The sequence below is a fragment of the Nothobranchius furzeri genome, chromosome 6 (genome assembly GCF_043380555.1).
Source record: "Nothobranchius furzeri strain GRZ-AD chromosome 6, NfurGRZ-RIMD1, whole genome shotgun sequence".
Lineage (NCBI taxonomy): Eukaryota > Metazoa > Chordata > Actinopteri > Cyprinodontiformes > Nothobranchiidae > Nothobranchius > Nothobranchius furzeri.
In genome coordinates, this window is record NC_091746.1 from 58,131,198 (window position 1) to 58,147,137 (window position 15,940).

At 44.2% G+C, this 15,940-nt stretch overlaps 1 protein-coding gene across 3 annotated transcripts in view; it reads left to right on the plus strand.

Moving 5' to 3' along the window:
• Positions 1-15,940, plus strand: part of ctif (CBP80/20-dependent translation initiation factor) — an 87,205-nt gene that overhangs the window by 22,273 nt on the left and 48,992 nt on the right. For all 3 annotated transcript variants that reach the window (XM_070552366.1, XM_070552365.1, XM_070552367.1), the window contains 6 exons: positions 1,479-1,700; positions 9,591-9,659; positions 11,992-12,114; positions 12,384-12,457; positions 13,373-13,477; positions 13,610-13,688. In XM_070552366.1, coding sequence (XP_070408467.1) covers positions 1,524-1,700; positions 9,591-9,659; positions 11,992-12,114; positions 12,384-12,457; positions 13,373-13,477; positions 13,610-13,688 — 627 coding nt within the window. In that variant the 5' untranslated portion in view covers positions 1,479-1,523. The remainder of the gene's footprint in view (positions 1-1,478; positions 1,701-9,590; positions 9,660-11,991; positions 12,115-12,383; positions 12,458-13,372; positions 13,478-13,609; positions 13,689-15,940) is intronic.

Consider the following 15,940-nt stretch of genomic DNA (forward strand, 5'->3'; position numbering starts at 1 on the left):
GGGACCATGAACAGAGACGATGGAGTTTACTCATTGGATCGCGCATGGGACTGCATCATCGGAGAGGGGAGAGCGGGCAGCAGAGGGCGACAACATCCTCTGCTGCCTGCGGATAAGCAGAGTAGGAAGTGATGCCACCATCAGCGTCAGCTCTGAGGATGTTTGCAGCCACAAACGAAATCGTCAGCAAGGTCAAAAGAGCCAAAAATGGAATTTGAGGCAAACACAGCAAGTTTCACCTGTAGCCTCAACGTTGCGTCACAATATTTCAATTAATACTTTTTTTGTCTGGGACTACAGCTTGCAGGCACAAACCACCATTGTTTATCATTTTTAAAGACTCATTACAATGACAGTGTTATTGTACTTATCCATGCAGAAAACATCACACAAATCAGAAATTACTGTAGTTGTGATGTTATATTAATTATTTGGTGTTATAACACACATTTATCAAATACTGTAGTTAAAACATTTACATTTTACCTAAATTTAGCACTCTAGCCAATTAAAAGACAGATGTGTCTGAGGACACCACAACTTAGGACTTTAACACCTTTCACTTCTGCGTTTATTTGTTTTTTTACAAAACATCATTTGCTTAGGCTGTTAAATACTGTGCTCTTTCATCACTCCTGCTTTGAGTAGTTTAGCTTCTCTTTTGGTAAAAACTTTGTTTTCTGTTAAATGTTCCGCAGCCATTTCTGCTAGTCGCCAGGCCCGACTGTAAAGTGTGAATGGATTATGCTACGATATTGACAGAGATGGATTAGAGTTCAGACTTAAGGTCAGATTACGGATTACTTTAGAACATGTTGACCTCTAGATGTGAAAACCATTTCTTTAGTGGGAGAAAGTTAAAACTAAAAGCTACCCTTTTATTGTAACTCACATTTGTGTGTTGTTGATATTTGATGTGTTGCGTCTTTGATGTCTTGACGTTCTTACGCTGTAGTCTACTGAAATCTAATCATTTGTTAAAGTCCATTTTGGAAAGCGTTCAGGGCATATCACTTCATTAAAAGGTGAACGTTTACAGTCCTGCAGCCTGAATCAAAACAAAAGCTTACTTTCTGTGTGGCTGACTTGTCGGCTGCACATGCAGAGGACTCACCAGCAAGTTCCCAGGGCTCAGCAGATAGCATTCTGCCTGCTCCAGCCATAAATCCTCTTTACATGGCTGGCGATCAAGCCATGATGTAAAGGAGATTAGCCGCAACAGACAGGCAGGCGGGAAGCCGCTTCGCTGTTGGTCAGGGGTCAGGTGATCACACAAATCTGACAGGAGAAACACAGTGAGAGGAAGGTGGTAATAGAAATACAAACAGGTAGGCATGGAGAGGTGTGTGAGCGGACACACCAGAAAAGGTTGGAGGCTTTTCAAAAGTTCTGAGTGATCTGGCTGTAGCCCCACCTCAGGTAACATAAGAGCTGTTTCATCTCACTTCTCATTCTCTCTGTATCTTAATTCTGCACAGGCCACTTTCCTATCCCCTCCTCCTCCAGTCGCTGCAGCGGTTACCATGGAGAACTCCTCGGTGGCCTCTGCGTCGTCCGAGGCAGGAAGCACACGCTCGCAGGAGATCGAAGAGCTGGAGCGCTTCATTGACAGTTACGTGCTAGAGTATCAGGTGCAGGGGATTCTGGAAGACAAGGCAGACGGAGACGTGGACCAGGACGACGGTGGCAAAGTGCCACAGGTCAGAGCCTCAACCTTTAACCTGAGCTCTCTCGTATCTGTTTACAGCAACCTTCTCTGAAACAAATACCCACATTGTATATATATATGTATGTATATATATATACATGTATGTGTATGTATATATATATATGTATGTGTATGTATATATATATATATGTATGTGTATGTATATATATATATATATGTATGTGTATGTATATATATATATATATATATTAGGGCTGCACAATATATCGAAAAATTATCATCATCGCGATAACAGGACATGCGATAGGCCCATCGCAAAGCACGTCAAAAGTGGCAATAAATGTTTGGTTCAAACATTTCCATCCGTGTCAAACAGCACCTTTTTGTAAACCAGCTCTTTTTTACACGGAAGTATTATTTGACCAATCAAATGTAGCCCTTCTGATATGCGGCCAATCAGATGGGTCCGTTCACGTAATACGCCCGCCCCCTACGTAGACCCTTAAGGATGGAAAGCAACAGCCGAACTAGGGCTGGGGGTAAACGATTATTTTTAAAACGATTATTCTGACGATTATTTTATCGAATAGTCGACTATTCTAATGACTATTTAGAAAATTAATCTAATGATTATTTTTCTATTGCACAATTAACAAAAACCAGAAAATCTCAAATAAATTCCTCAAAAAAATTGATAAATTCTTACTGTAAGAGAATAAACACTACAGGCCTTCCATTTTGTATACCACTGCGTTTATTGTGTTGTTTGGTTATGTTCTGGTGACGTGTAGAACTTGGGAGTGCAGGCTGCTGCCTGAGAGGTGGTAGAAGATGGAGTGTCTCCATGCTGCTTTGTTTTGGTCACTTATGTGCGTGAGGCGAGTGGTCTTACGGGTTAAACCAAACTCAGGTGATATTTTACACTAAACCGAAAACCCACAACACTCTAAATGTAATAAAAGGGAGATCTACACCACAAAAAAGATGAACTCTAAACCAAAACGTAACAGCTTATCCCAACGCAAGAAGCTGTTAGCGAAGATGCTAACAGTAGCTTTACCAACATTAAGTTCAAGTTACCAAGTTTAAATAAACCAAAAACACCCAGCAGCAAACAGACCAGCATGGAGGAGAGACTGCTACCACCAAAACAGCTCTCCTCGTGTCTGAAAGAAGCTCCTTAATGAAGGGAGAAGCGCTCCCGGTGATTTTCTACATCTGCGATAGACACGAAGCAGCGCATCTGACCCCGGAAGTTGTTGTCTGTTGCCGGGAGACGAAGGCGGGCAAAACAGGAAAATAATCTAGTAGTGGACGGACGTTGTTCCGGGTCTTCGGTATTTGGCGGAGATGTTAGTGAAGGCGGAGAAGAGGGCGAACTGGAGGAAAAACAGGCAGATTCCTCCTCTATTTACAAACTCCTGGGGATGCAACAAGTGGGCGCGGTGCGTCGACTTCCGGATCTGACGTCGACAAATTTTTAGAATCGAGACGTCGACTTCGTCGAGGCTTCGCTACAGCCCTAACCCGAACTGAGTTAGCGGAGCCGTTCCCTTGTTCGTCATGCTGGCTCAGAGCAACAAACGCACTTTGTGCTGATGTTTCTGAAATCAGCGCTGCTTTCAAACGTGAACGCTAGTCTGCTCGGTGTCGTTAAGCAGCTGATAATAACCGGGCTGGCTCCGACACGTGCCGGTGAACCAACCCACCTCCGTCCATGTCGCTAGTGTTCCACCGGGTGGTGGCTCCGGTTAGCTTCCAGCTAAAAGGCTACAGCACTCTCCTCCCAGTCCCACCCTGCTAAAGAAGGCCTGGAAAAGTTCCCCCACACATCAAAGTGATTTTTCATTTATGAGCTTTTATAACCTTGTTAATCAGGATAGTTGATTTGCTTCGTCGTCTTCCTCCGCTTATCCGGGTCCGGGTCGCGGGGGCAGCATCCCAACTAGGGAGCTCCAGGCCGTCCTCTCCCCGGCCTTGTCCACCAGCTCCTCCGGCAGGACCCCAAGGCGTTCCCGGACCAGATTGGAGATGTAACCTCTCCAACGTGTCCTGGGTCGACCCGGGGGCCTTCTGCCGGCAGGACATGCCCGAAACACCTCCCCGGGGAGGCGTCCAGGAGGCATCCTGACCAGATGCCCAAACCACCTCAACTGGCTCCTTTCGATCCGGAGGAGCAGCGGTTCTACTCCGAGTCCCTCCCGAATGTCCGAGCTCCTCACCCTATCTCTAAGGCTGAGCCCGGCCACCCTACGGAGGAAACTCATTTCGGCCGCTTGTATCCGCGATCTCGTTCTTTCGGTCATTACCCAAAGCTCATGACCATAGGTGAGGATTGGGACGTAGATCGACCGGTAAATCGAGAGCCTGGCTTTCTGGCTCAGCTCCCTCTTCCCCACGACAGATCGGCTCAGCGTCCGCATCACTGCAGACGCCGAACCAATCCGCCTGTCGATCTCCCGATCCCTCCTACCCTCACTCGTGAACAAGACCCCGAGATACTTAAACTCCTCCACTTGAGGTAGGACCTCTCCCCCGACCCGGAGGTGGCAAGCCACCCTTTTCCGGTCGAGAACCATGGTCTCAGATTTGGAGGTGCTGATCCTCATCCCAGCCGCTTCACATTCGGCCGCGAACCTACCCAGCAAGAGCTGAAGGTCAGAGCTGGATGAAGCTAGGAGGACCACATCATCCGCAAAAAGCAGAGACGAGATTCTCCTGCCACCAAACTCGACACACTCCACACCACGGCTGCGTCTAGAAATTCTGTCCATAAAAGTGATGAACAGAACCGGTGACAAAGGGCAGCCCTGGCGGAGTCCAACCCTCACTGGGAACAGGTCCGACTTACTACCGGCTATGCGGACCAAACTCACGCTCCTCTGGTAAAGGGACTGAATGGCCCTTAACAGAAAGCCACCCACCCCATACTCCTGGAGCGTCCCCCACAGGGTGCCCCTGGGGACACGGTCATAAGCCTTCTCCAAATCCACAAAGCACATGTGGATTGGTTGGGCAAACTCCCATGCCCCCTCCATCACCCTTGCAAGGGTATAGAGCTGGTCCACAGTTCCACGGCCAGGACGAAAACCACATTGCTCCTCCTCTATCTGAGATTCAACTATCGATCGGACCCTCCTCTCCAGTACCTTGGAGTAGACCTTTCCAGGGAGGCTGAGGAGTGTGATCCCCCTATAGTTGGAACACACCCTCAGGTCACCCTTCTTAAAGATGGGGACCACCACCCCGGTCTGCCACTCCCTAGGAACTGCCCCCGATGACCACGCAATGTTGTAGAGACGTGTCAACCATGACAGCCCTACAACATCCATAGCCTTGAGATACCCAGGACGAACCTCATCAGCCCCCGGGGCTCCGCCGCTGTGAAGTTGTTTGACTACCTCAGCAACTTCTGCCCCCGAGATCGGACAGTCCATCCCCAGGCCTCCCAGCTCTGGTTCCTCCTCGGAATGCGCATTGGTGGGATTGAGGAGCTCCTCAAAGTATTCCTTCCACCGTCCGACTATAGCCTCAGTTGACGTCAGCAGCTCCCCATCCCCACTGTAAACAGTGTGAGCGAGTTGCTGCCTTCCTCTCCTGAGGCGCCGGACAGTTTGCCAGAACCTCTTTGGAGCCGATCGATAGTCTTTCTCCATGGCCTCACCAAACTCCTCCCACGCCCGAGATTTTGCCTCGGCAACTGCCACTGCTGCACCCCGCTTGGCTATCCGGTACCTGTCTGCTGCCTCCGGAGACCCACAGACCAGCCACGCCCTGTAGGCCTCCTTCTTCAGCCTGACGGCTCCCCGAACCAATGGTGTCCACCAGCGGGTGCGGGGTTGCCACCACGACTGGCACCGGCCACCTTACGACCACAGCTAGCAACAGCCGCCTCGACAATCGCAGAGTGGAACAAGGCCCACTCGGACTCAATGTCCCCCACTGCTCTCGGGACGTGGTCAAAGCTCTGCCGGAGGTGGGAGTTGAAGACCGTCTTGACAGGTTCTTCTGCCAGGCGTTCCCAGCAGACCCTCACTATGCGTTTGGGTCTGCCAGGTCTACGCGGCATGTTCCCTTGCCATCTGATCCAACTCACCACCAGGTGGTGATCAGTTGACAGCTCCGCCCCTCTCTTCACTCGGGTGTCCAAAACATACGGCCGCAGGTCAGATGATACGACTACAAAATCTATCATCGACCTGTGACCTAGGCTGCCCTGGTACCAAGTGTACCGGTGGGCATCCTTATGTTCGAACATGGTGTTCGTTATGGCCAAACTGCGGCTTGCACAGAAGTCCAATAACAAAACACCGCTCGAGTTCTGATTAGGTGGGCCGTTCCTCCCAATCACACCCCTCCAGGTCAAGCTGTCATTGCCCACGTGAGCATTGAAGTCCCCCAGCAGGACAATGGAGTCCCCTGATGGAGCACTATCTACCACTCGTCCCAGGGACTCCAAAAAGGGTGGGTACTCTGAACTGATATTTGGCCCATAAGCACAAACAACAGTCAGGACCCGTTCCCCGACCCGAAGGCGCAAGGAAGCTACCCTCTTGTCCCCCGGGGTAAACCCCAACACACAGGCAGAGAGTCTCGGGGCTAACAAAAAGCCAACCCCAGCCCTCCGCCTCTCACCCGGAGCAATCTAGCAAAGTAGAGTGTCCAACCCCTCTCCAGGTCTCGGGTTCCAGAGCCAATGCAATGTGTCGAGGTGAGTCCGACTATATCTAGCCGGTACCGCTCAACCTCTGCCACAAGCTCCGGCTCCTTCCCCGCCAGCGAGGTGACGTTCCATGTCCCAAAAACTAGTTTTCTTGTCCGGGGATTGGACCGCCAAGGCTCCCGCCTTGGTCTGCCACCCGATTCGCATTGCACCGGACCCTTCATGTTCCTCCTGCGGGTGGTGGGTCCACAGTTGGACGAGCCCATGTATCCGGTTCGGGCTGGGCCCGGCCGGGCCCCATGGGCGAAAGCCCGGCCACCAGGCGCTCGCTCACGGGCCCCAACCCCAGGCCTGGCTCCAGGGTGGGACCCCGGTAACCCTCCGGGCCGGGTACTCCGACTCTTCGTTTTAACCTCCATGAAAGATCCTTCGAACCGTTCTTTGTCTCACCCTTCACGTAAGACCAATTTGTCATGGGAGACCCTACCAGGGGCACTAAGTGCCCCAGACAACATAGCTCCTAGGATCATTAGGGCACTCAAACTCCTCCACCACGATAAGGTGACGGTTCAAGGAGCATATTCAGTTTGTTAGCTTGCTATCAGAATCATAGTTGCAATTTCATCATCTGAGCTGCTTTTTAAGATCTAGGTAAACTTGTTCAATTTGGCGTTAAAAACAAACGTTTTCACATATTTTCTATGTAGTTTTTTTTTTGCCAGTTCCTCTTCTGAAAGGTAGACAATTGTTTTTCTCTTTCCCTCAGAAAATCTTAATTTTCTCCTAGTTTGGCCCAGCACAGATCACTTCCCAATTGCAGCAACATCCTTATATTATAACCACATAAGTGGAGAAAATGTTCAGTAGCAATGAGAGAATTTGCTGTTGCATTTAAGTGATGTTAACTATTATTTAACATTTAAACTTATTTTCTGATTTTATTTATTCAAAAACCCTGGTAAGGGATGTTTTTCTGTATTTGGAGCATCAGAAAAGGTTTTATGGTGGAGGTGATGTATTAAAGTCACTGAGAAACTGCATGCATGCAGTTTGTTGTTTTGCTGCTAATACAGTAGCAGGTGCAGCTGCATATTTTTGCAATAAATATGTTGTCATGGAATTCATGCATTAGTTTTTGTTTGCTTTGAACCCAGAGCAGACGTCACACGCCAGACGACATCAACACTGCATACTTTAGTATTTGTTCATTTATCATGAGTAATATCGATATCGCAATATTAAGCACTGTTATCGAATACCGCAGGTTTTCCTAATATCGTGCAGCCCTAATATATATATATATATATATATATATATATATATATATATATATATATATATATATATATATATATATATATATATATATCAGTGGCGGGCGGTGCATTCCACCCCTGGGCCTTCAGTGATTTCCTATTCAGTCCAATCTAAATTAACACACCTTAAAATACCATCAATAGGACATCACAGCTGGAGAAACCTCTCTCTCTCTCTCTCTCTCTCTCTCTCTCTCTCTCTCTCTCTCTCTCACACACACACACACACACACACACACACACACACACACACACACACACACACACACACACACACACACACACACACACACACACACACACACACACACACCAGTGGCTGGGCAAGACGTCGTTTCCGGAGCCTTTAAAATCAAACTTGCATTCCCAATTGAGAGTAGGAAACTAAGACCACGGATACCGTCAAATCTCAGAAAAGAAAGATGGGTTTAAGAGATGAGACAATAAAATAAATAAGTAAAGCAAACACATTATTTGCATTTGTTTTGGAGAAAATTGCACCGCGAAACAATTGAACATGCTGGCGCAGCTGCACACACCACGTCATACACAATATAAATTGCATAGAAACAGAACACATAGAATTATTTCATTTAGCCATTTTATTTTGTTACCATTTATTATTAACAAAATGAAATGACAATTAAAAAATACTTTCTACTCACCACCATAAATGTCCAGCATGGATCTCCTCCTCTCCTGCTCATTTGAAAATAAAATCCATCCTTCTTTCTTTCCTCAGGAAAACCTCAGTGGCTCTGTACAGTTTTATCTGTGCGCTTCAGGTCCATGAGTAGATCCTTTTCTATGGACATGGAGGCTAATGCTGAAAGCCGTGTCTGTCCGGTCGTGTTTCTGGCGTACGTTTTAACGCGCTTTAATGCTACCAAATCCATCTGATGCGAGCAACAGGCATTCCCAGCAGAATAACCTGCAGCGGTTCTCTGAAGCTGTTTGCCATGGGTACCGTTCATAGTTGCTTGCCTGAAAATGACGAACAAATCCTTTCCCCTGCTGGGACAAGCCAGCTAGCATTGGAGTCGGACGACCTGTTCTCACAAGATCCATTTTTTCTTGAAAGGTCCGTCTGGAAAATGGTGTGGCAAGTAAATCTGCCACCAAGTCCGTCCCTTCTCCTCTTTCAGCCATCATGCGTTCAAAAATACACCGATAGCTGCCTATAGATACAAATCTCTGTGTTTAGTTTTGATATTTTGCTTCATGCCGCTAGAAAAGTTCTAACTACTGCTTATCCAATCACAGGATGCGTTCATGTCAACTTTTGCGTGAGGCCAGCTAGCTGGCCCGGGCCAAGCTGACTCGTGAGCTGATGGGCTATCGCAACTAGATCGTCTCTGTTCACTTACAGCGGACAGCGGGCTTCTCGATTGATTCTGAAGGCCTAGAGCAGACAAAATCTGCCTGAAAACACAAGCTAGCTTAAATCTGATTGGATAACACCCAGCCTTGGTATTGTAACACTGGAAGCAGCGCAGCCAAGTGGGTATAATAGGATATAAAGAAAATAGACCAGTGAAAAAAATTTTTTATTTAAAAATATTTACCAAATAAAAAAAAAATACATTTACGTTTTTGAGTACGTTTAGGCCAGCAGAGAAGGCTTTGCTGGCCCTGACTGCCCACCACTGATATATATACATATATATATATATATATATATATGTATGTATGTATGTATGTATGTATGTATGTATGTATGTATGTATGTATGTATGTATGTATGTATGTATGTATGTACATTCTATTTTTATTTTATTGTTTCTATTATTATCTAAAGGAGATGGAGTAACTTGCTAAACTTGTAGAATACATTATGTGAGTGTGTAAAACTTTATTTAAACTGCTCAGTGAATCACATCTTCAAGGCATTGATGTAAGTTCTAAGTCAGAAATCTTATTAAGTTATTTTATTTTGTTCCAGTGGACAGATGACATTGACAAGAGAGATGGTAGCTGGACATCATCACATGGAAGGGGTTCCTCCAAACCTGTAAGTTTTGATGAAAATTTCTGATTTAAAACCGGTAGGTAGCTTTATTCCTGTCATAAACAACAGCAGATAAAACACAACTATCATGTTTTAAAGTCATACTATACAAATTTTTCATATTGTAAAATCCTTGTCTTGAGCCAGCATGTGCGAAAGTGACCTTTTAGAAGGTTAATAAAATGTCACTCAGACCCCCCACCGCCCCCTGTGGCCAGAAAATCGCATTTGCAACTTCAGACTGGTGGCCACCATCTGTTGGACTTAGGAAAAAATGGAGCTGACATACTTGGCGCAGCAGTTTGCTTCCATCATGTTTTCCGCATGTTTTAGATCATGAACACAGCTGATTTAGTGATGAATCAATCCTGTGGAAACTAATGAAGGCTGGGGAGACATTTCAGCAATAAAGCCTAATCTATACTTCTCCGTCAACTCTGCGAGTGAGAGACACACACGCATTGACAGAGACGTCTTGCTCTCGGACATCTCTGTCAGCTGGGGATAGTTGCAAAACAATTCCCCACATCAGGACAACAGAGGGCGTAGTGCTATTCTGAGGCATCCTGCCACCATTACAGTCACGTATCCGGTCCACAATAGTGCCTACTACTATCTACTACAATCTACTATTGTGTTCACATCATTTTAATGTATTTCAGAGACTTTTGAACATGAAGAAATTAGTCCCTCATACACCTTTAAACTCACGTTTCTTCTTTTTTCCGTCCATGAATAAACGCTTGCTGCATATCTCTGTACTCCTTCAGTCTCGGGTGAACAAACGTTCATATTTTCAGACATTTTCCACAATGCATTCTTCAATCTGTTCTGTGTCTGCCGCTAGATATTTTTACTTTTTGAGAGGGCATAGGCGGTGCTGTTGACAAAATTACAGGAAAACGGCATCCTGACCAATCACAAGCTTGCTGTCTCTGTCACTTTTGATGGATTTGTCTCAGTCACCCTCTGCGAGCTCGTCGGAGAGCTCTTGCGTCGACTCATAAACACAGGAAAGTTTTTTTTTTTACCATGCTGACAGTTTCAGCCACTCCTGCGATCTTCATCAGAGTTAGCTGCTAAAAGCAACATCACTTCCTTCTCCATTTATCCACGGGCAGCAGAGGACGGTGTCGCCCTCTGCTGCCCACGCTCTCCTCACCGATGACGCAGTTCCATGCATGATCTAATGTGTAGACCCCATCGTCTTTGTTCATGGTTCTGCGCCCACATCTCCGTATTTCTATGGCTTCTTTAATCCATCTTTTATATTTTTTTGTTTCATGTTTATGATCCTTGTGTTGTCCCAGTCCATTATATGATTCTCCCTTGTGCAGTGGTCCATTACGGCTGATTTCTTTACTGTGCTTTCTGCTTCTTGTCTTGCTACTCGTGTGTCTTTGGCTTGTTTCCTTCTCACACTCCATTCTATGTTCTATAATTCTTGTGTTGAGTTGGAATCCGGTTTCTCCTTTGAATGTTTTATTGTAGAGGCCAGCCGATATGTCGAGCTGATGTATTCAATTTCTTCTATGTCGGCCATTGGCCGAAATTATTTTCAAAACGGCTTATTATATCACCGGCGTCAGGGGGTTAACTAGAGACGGGTATTTTAATTGTATTTTTTGCCTCCTAAATGACGTGCATTTCAACTCCTGAAAGCTAAACTGATGTGTGAGATAGAATGAGGGCAAAATACATTAGTGGTCTAGAAAATATGCCTTCATTTTGTTCATTTTCTATTTCCAAGCACAAAAACAAATTTTTATATGGCCTGACTCCTGGTGGCAGTTTCTCTCATCTGTTATATCGTCTTTGTAAAAGCTATTTAAGATTCAAAAGTTTAATGAGCTCTTTAGCCCTGATTCTCCCTCCACCTTCATGTTACCTGAATTGCTACAGTAATTGGTGTTTTAACTGTTTATATTAAACATATGATGAGAGGAGAGTGGTAACAGCAGCCCTGGGCATTTCACAGCTCTTCACTTTGAGTGGTGTTGAGTCCAGCTGCTGCTGTTTTAATGTGTTTCCTAAAACTGACTAAGAAGCTTTTTCACATTTTAATTCCACTGACTATTTTTACTATTAAACTAAGTTTGTAGCAAGATGCTTTAAATGAGCAAACACTTTTTGTAGTGGAAGGTTCAGAATGCATAAAGGGCCTGAAACCGAAGGTGTTATCAGATGATTATCAACTTTTAAAAGTCCCAGCTGTCATTTTTAATTCAGACCATGTTTACCATCTTATCATTTATAGTGTTTGATTTTTCTTTTACGGTTTCATGAAGTTTCCTTCACTCAACAGTGTTTTTCTTGTTTGCTCTTGTTGCTGCAGGATGAATGGGAACACAGCAGCAACGGCAGTACTGGTTCTAGGCCCAGTTCAGGGTCCAGACCTGGATCTGGCTCTCGCTCCGGCAGCAGGGGCCGAAACAACCAGTTCAAAGGCCCTGCCATGGTACCAAAGTGTATTTTGTGGCTTCTAATCATGACGTTATACTCATTTTTACTTCAGGAATATTTTTTTAAGGGGAAAACATTAATCTTTGAAAGATACAATGGTCAGTAAAACAAAAATAAAAGTTGGAATGGGAGCAGGAAAATGCAGTGGCTTTAATTTTTGATGCAGCAGCACTTGCTGGAATATCTAAAATCAATAACAAGGGTGTGATTTTTTTTTTAAGATGTGTGGAGTTTCTAAATGCTGATTCCCGTGTTTTGTCCTAGAATGGGAACAGAGATGTCTCTTTTGACATCTTGGGGACGGACATATGGGCTGCAAACACAATGGATTCATGTGGGTGAGTACCTCATGTTTCCAAACATTGCTTCTGAATCATGTGACAAACGTGTTGTCTCATCTGTTTAGCCTGTGTGCCCTTTACATTGTTACAGATCATAAAAGACTGTTTCAGCTCTCTACCTGCCTTGGTTTTCAGTTGTTTTATTCAGAGCTTGAGGCTTGATGATGCCTACATTTTATTATTATTACATTTTCATGTGTAAAAATTCTAAAAAAAAAAAAAAAAAACTTCTGTGTTTTAAAAACACAGTTAGGTTTTTGGGGGCTGAAGATAGTTTTTATCTATTTAGTCACATCTAGAAATAAACTAGTCTGCCTGTTCTGAGAACTCAAGGATTAAAAACTTCATAGAAACTCTGAAAACAAAGACCACAAATCCATCTGATTTCAACTCAACACGTTTAATCCAAAATTTGCGCTGATTGGTTGGATTGAGGGAAAATAGATCGACATCAGTGGCATTAAAGGATGATTGGGTAGCCATGGTAGCCTGTAACACAACGTCACCTACCCAAGATCTGGCCACGTTGGCACATTTGAGCTTGCAGTCAGATCAGTGGGATGATCTGAGCATCTCTGCACTCCCACAGGCAACAAATGATTTTACTTAAGTCATTTCTGAGCTTCTAATTAAGTCTGTGTGATTAAAAATAGGACAGATTATCCTTAATGCTCATTACCCTTGGAGAAAACTCACTTTTTATTTCAAGAGAGTTACACTGGCAAACACAAGCTTGTCAGCTCAAAGCAAAGATAAATTCCATAAACACGTATATTATAACACATATATTATTCTAGTTTAAATCCAACTCATCTGAGTAAAGAAGGCAGATGTTGGACCATCTTAAATTCCTCTGCAGTGATTTTGATGCTCTTTGCTAAAAACGGCTGTATCTCTGTGATTCTGCTGTAGAGGTGCAGGCTGGGATGTGCAGCCAGAGAAGCTGGACTTCAGTCACTTTCACAGGAAACAATTCAGAGGGATGCCAAAGCACCTGCCACACATCGACAGAGAGGGGTGAGAGGTTCATTTATTAGAAAGCTTTGATTTGACTCTGCAAGTTATTTTGGTCACTCCTATTGATCTCATTGATGTGGTAACATTCATATAAAATCTGCTGGATCTGTCTGTGTTCATCCACGTTTTCAGCATGAGCAAAAACAAGTTTGCAGAAGAAGATAGTATTGACATGAACAGCCTAGAAGGGTTCCTGCCACATCTGCGCTCTGTAAGTTACAGATTTTTTTTGTTGTGTGTGTTTGTTGTGAAACTAAATCCACTCTGGTGTGAAATCAAACTTTTCATGTTTAAACAAATGTGAATGTGGCTCTACTAACTTCAAAACGAGTCACTTTGTGATTTTCTCTAGCTGTTGGAGAGTGACCCCTAGTGGTGTAGAAAGATGGAGCTTTTGGTGATCAGGTGGAGCTCAAATCAGTGTTAAATGAGGTTTAATGTGGTTAAATTATCATATAGGTAAAAATGTATTTTTTTTTTCAGTCAATCCACACGATAAGCTAAGTGTTGTTGTAATGACTCAAACTAGATTAAAAGAAATCTAACAAAGTTTATTCAAACAAAACTAATTTGAAAGAAAAATGAAGGGATGCAAAAATTCTTAACATTTGTTGAGGAAAAAATATTAATTTAGAAATTTTATAAAAGGAAACCAAACTCTAAAAAGTTAGAAATGCAGACAATCTGGTGAATGTTTTGGTCCTGCGTTGGTCCCAAAGCTCCTGCAGCTGGGTTCTTCATGCTGTCTCTGGATGGTGGTGAGTATGTGAGGGGGAAGGACAGCTCTTCTCATCGGGCACAGGAAGTACAGGCGCCTCTAAGCTTTTAGTGTGTGGACATCAAGACACTGTCTCCTTTGCATAGACACTCTGCAGTCCATACATGGATTAATACATAAAGAAATACAGTTCTAGAAAAGAAATCTTTAATATTTTTTTATTCAGGGAAAACACACATATCCTGTCAGAAACAATTGCTAAACAAAACACAATATTTTCTTTTTATACATATAAAGAAATGAAATGGGTCTTTAATTTTAAATCTTTGAGGACACCCAGTGGTAACGTGGCTCTACAAAGAACTCACAATGCAATATTTTACCGCCACCTAGTGGTTACAGGAACCCAAGACAGCCTGAGCCCAAATATCAAGACCGAGTTTAACACTCACTCACAATAAAAACAGCTCAAAGTTATAAGTAGATTTATATATATCTAGCTAGATTTTTTAATTGTAATGTATAAGTACTGTACTGTGACTGTTTTAAAGGAACACACCAGCTTATTGTTTCACTGACATCTGCATCAGGAGCACTGAGTGGTGACTAAATACGGATCCAAGTTCTTTCAGTTCTGCATGTCCTGCAGTCAAAAGGGTAGACACAATAACAGCTTCCTGATGTCATCATACCTCTGCGTGTGTGTTTGATTCAGCAGCAGTGTAAAGGTGTTAGACACTGGAGTGATAACTTTTAAACTATTCAGTTCTCTTGGTGTTTTTCTTTCTCTTCCTGCCCTGCTGTCACGGTGACGGTGCTCCAGTGTCTTCCTCCTCCCTTCCCCTTCTGGCTCTTGAGCTTCACTATTTAACTTTAATGGTGCCTCAGCTAAGATGGGTCTAAGCTGTGCTACACTGTGGCTTGTTCATCAGTTCCCAGAACGTTGTTTCTGTTCAAAAGCAAAAGAGAGTCTGTGGAGTTTGTCAGGTTACTTAGAGTCAAATGTGTGTGAGCTCAAGGACAGAAAGTCAGAGATGCTTTTTCTTACTGGGACCATCTTCATCCTGTCACCATTTTGCAGGCTTTACTTACTCCTCCTCACTTACTGTCCTGTGAGTTTTGTGCTTCAGGCTCCAAGAAGGTTTGTCTTAAATATCTACCGTTTTTATTCGTGGAGGTGTTTCTTATTCTAACAAGGCCGATGACAGTTTCCTGTTCTTAATGACGTTAGCAAGCATCAGTGTTAGGTAGATAAAATATCCCACCTACTGGGCTTTTATTTTAAACCATAGGGGGCATAGGCTAACGCTGCTTTTTTTTTGTAATTACAAGCGTTTTGTCTTTCATCCACGTAATAGTGAAACTTCATCATCCAAAATCAGGCTCTGTATTCCACACTTCAAAATAACAGTCACTTCCCTTTTTCCTGGAGCTAGAATAGGCATCCAAATAGCCCTGGGATATATAAAACCTATTCTTGTGTGTGTGTGTGTGTGTGTGTGTGTGTGTGTGTGTGTGTGTGTGTGTGTGTGTGTGTGTGTGTGTGTGTGTGTGTGTGTGTGTGTGTGCGCGCGCTTCCTCCCTTTGCTCTCAGACTCTGTCGGACATCATGTGGCCTCTCAGGAATGTTAACCTACACACACAATAACCCTGCTCTCACATCCGATGTCAGGCTGTAATGACAGAAGCATTCAGGGGTCAGAGGGCAAGTATTTGATCTGTGGATTCACACCACGTAGGAGATG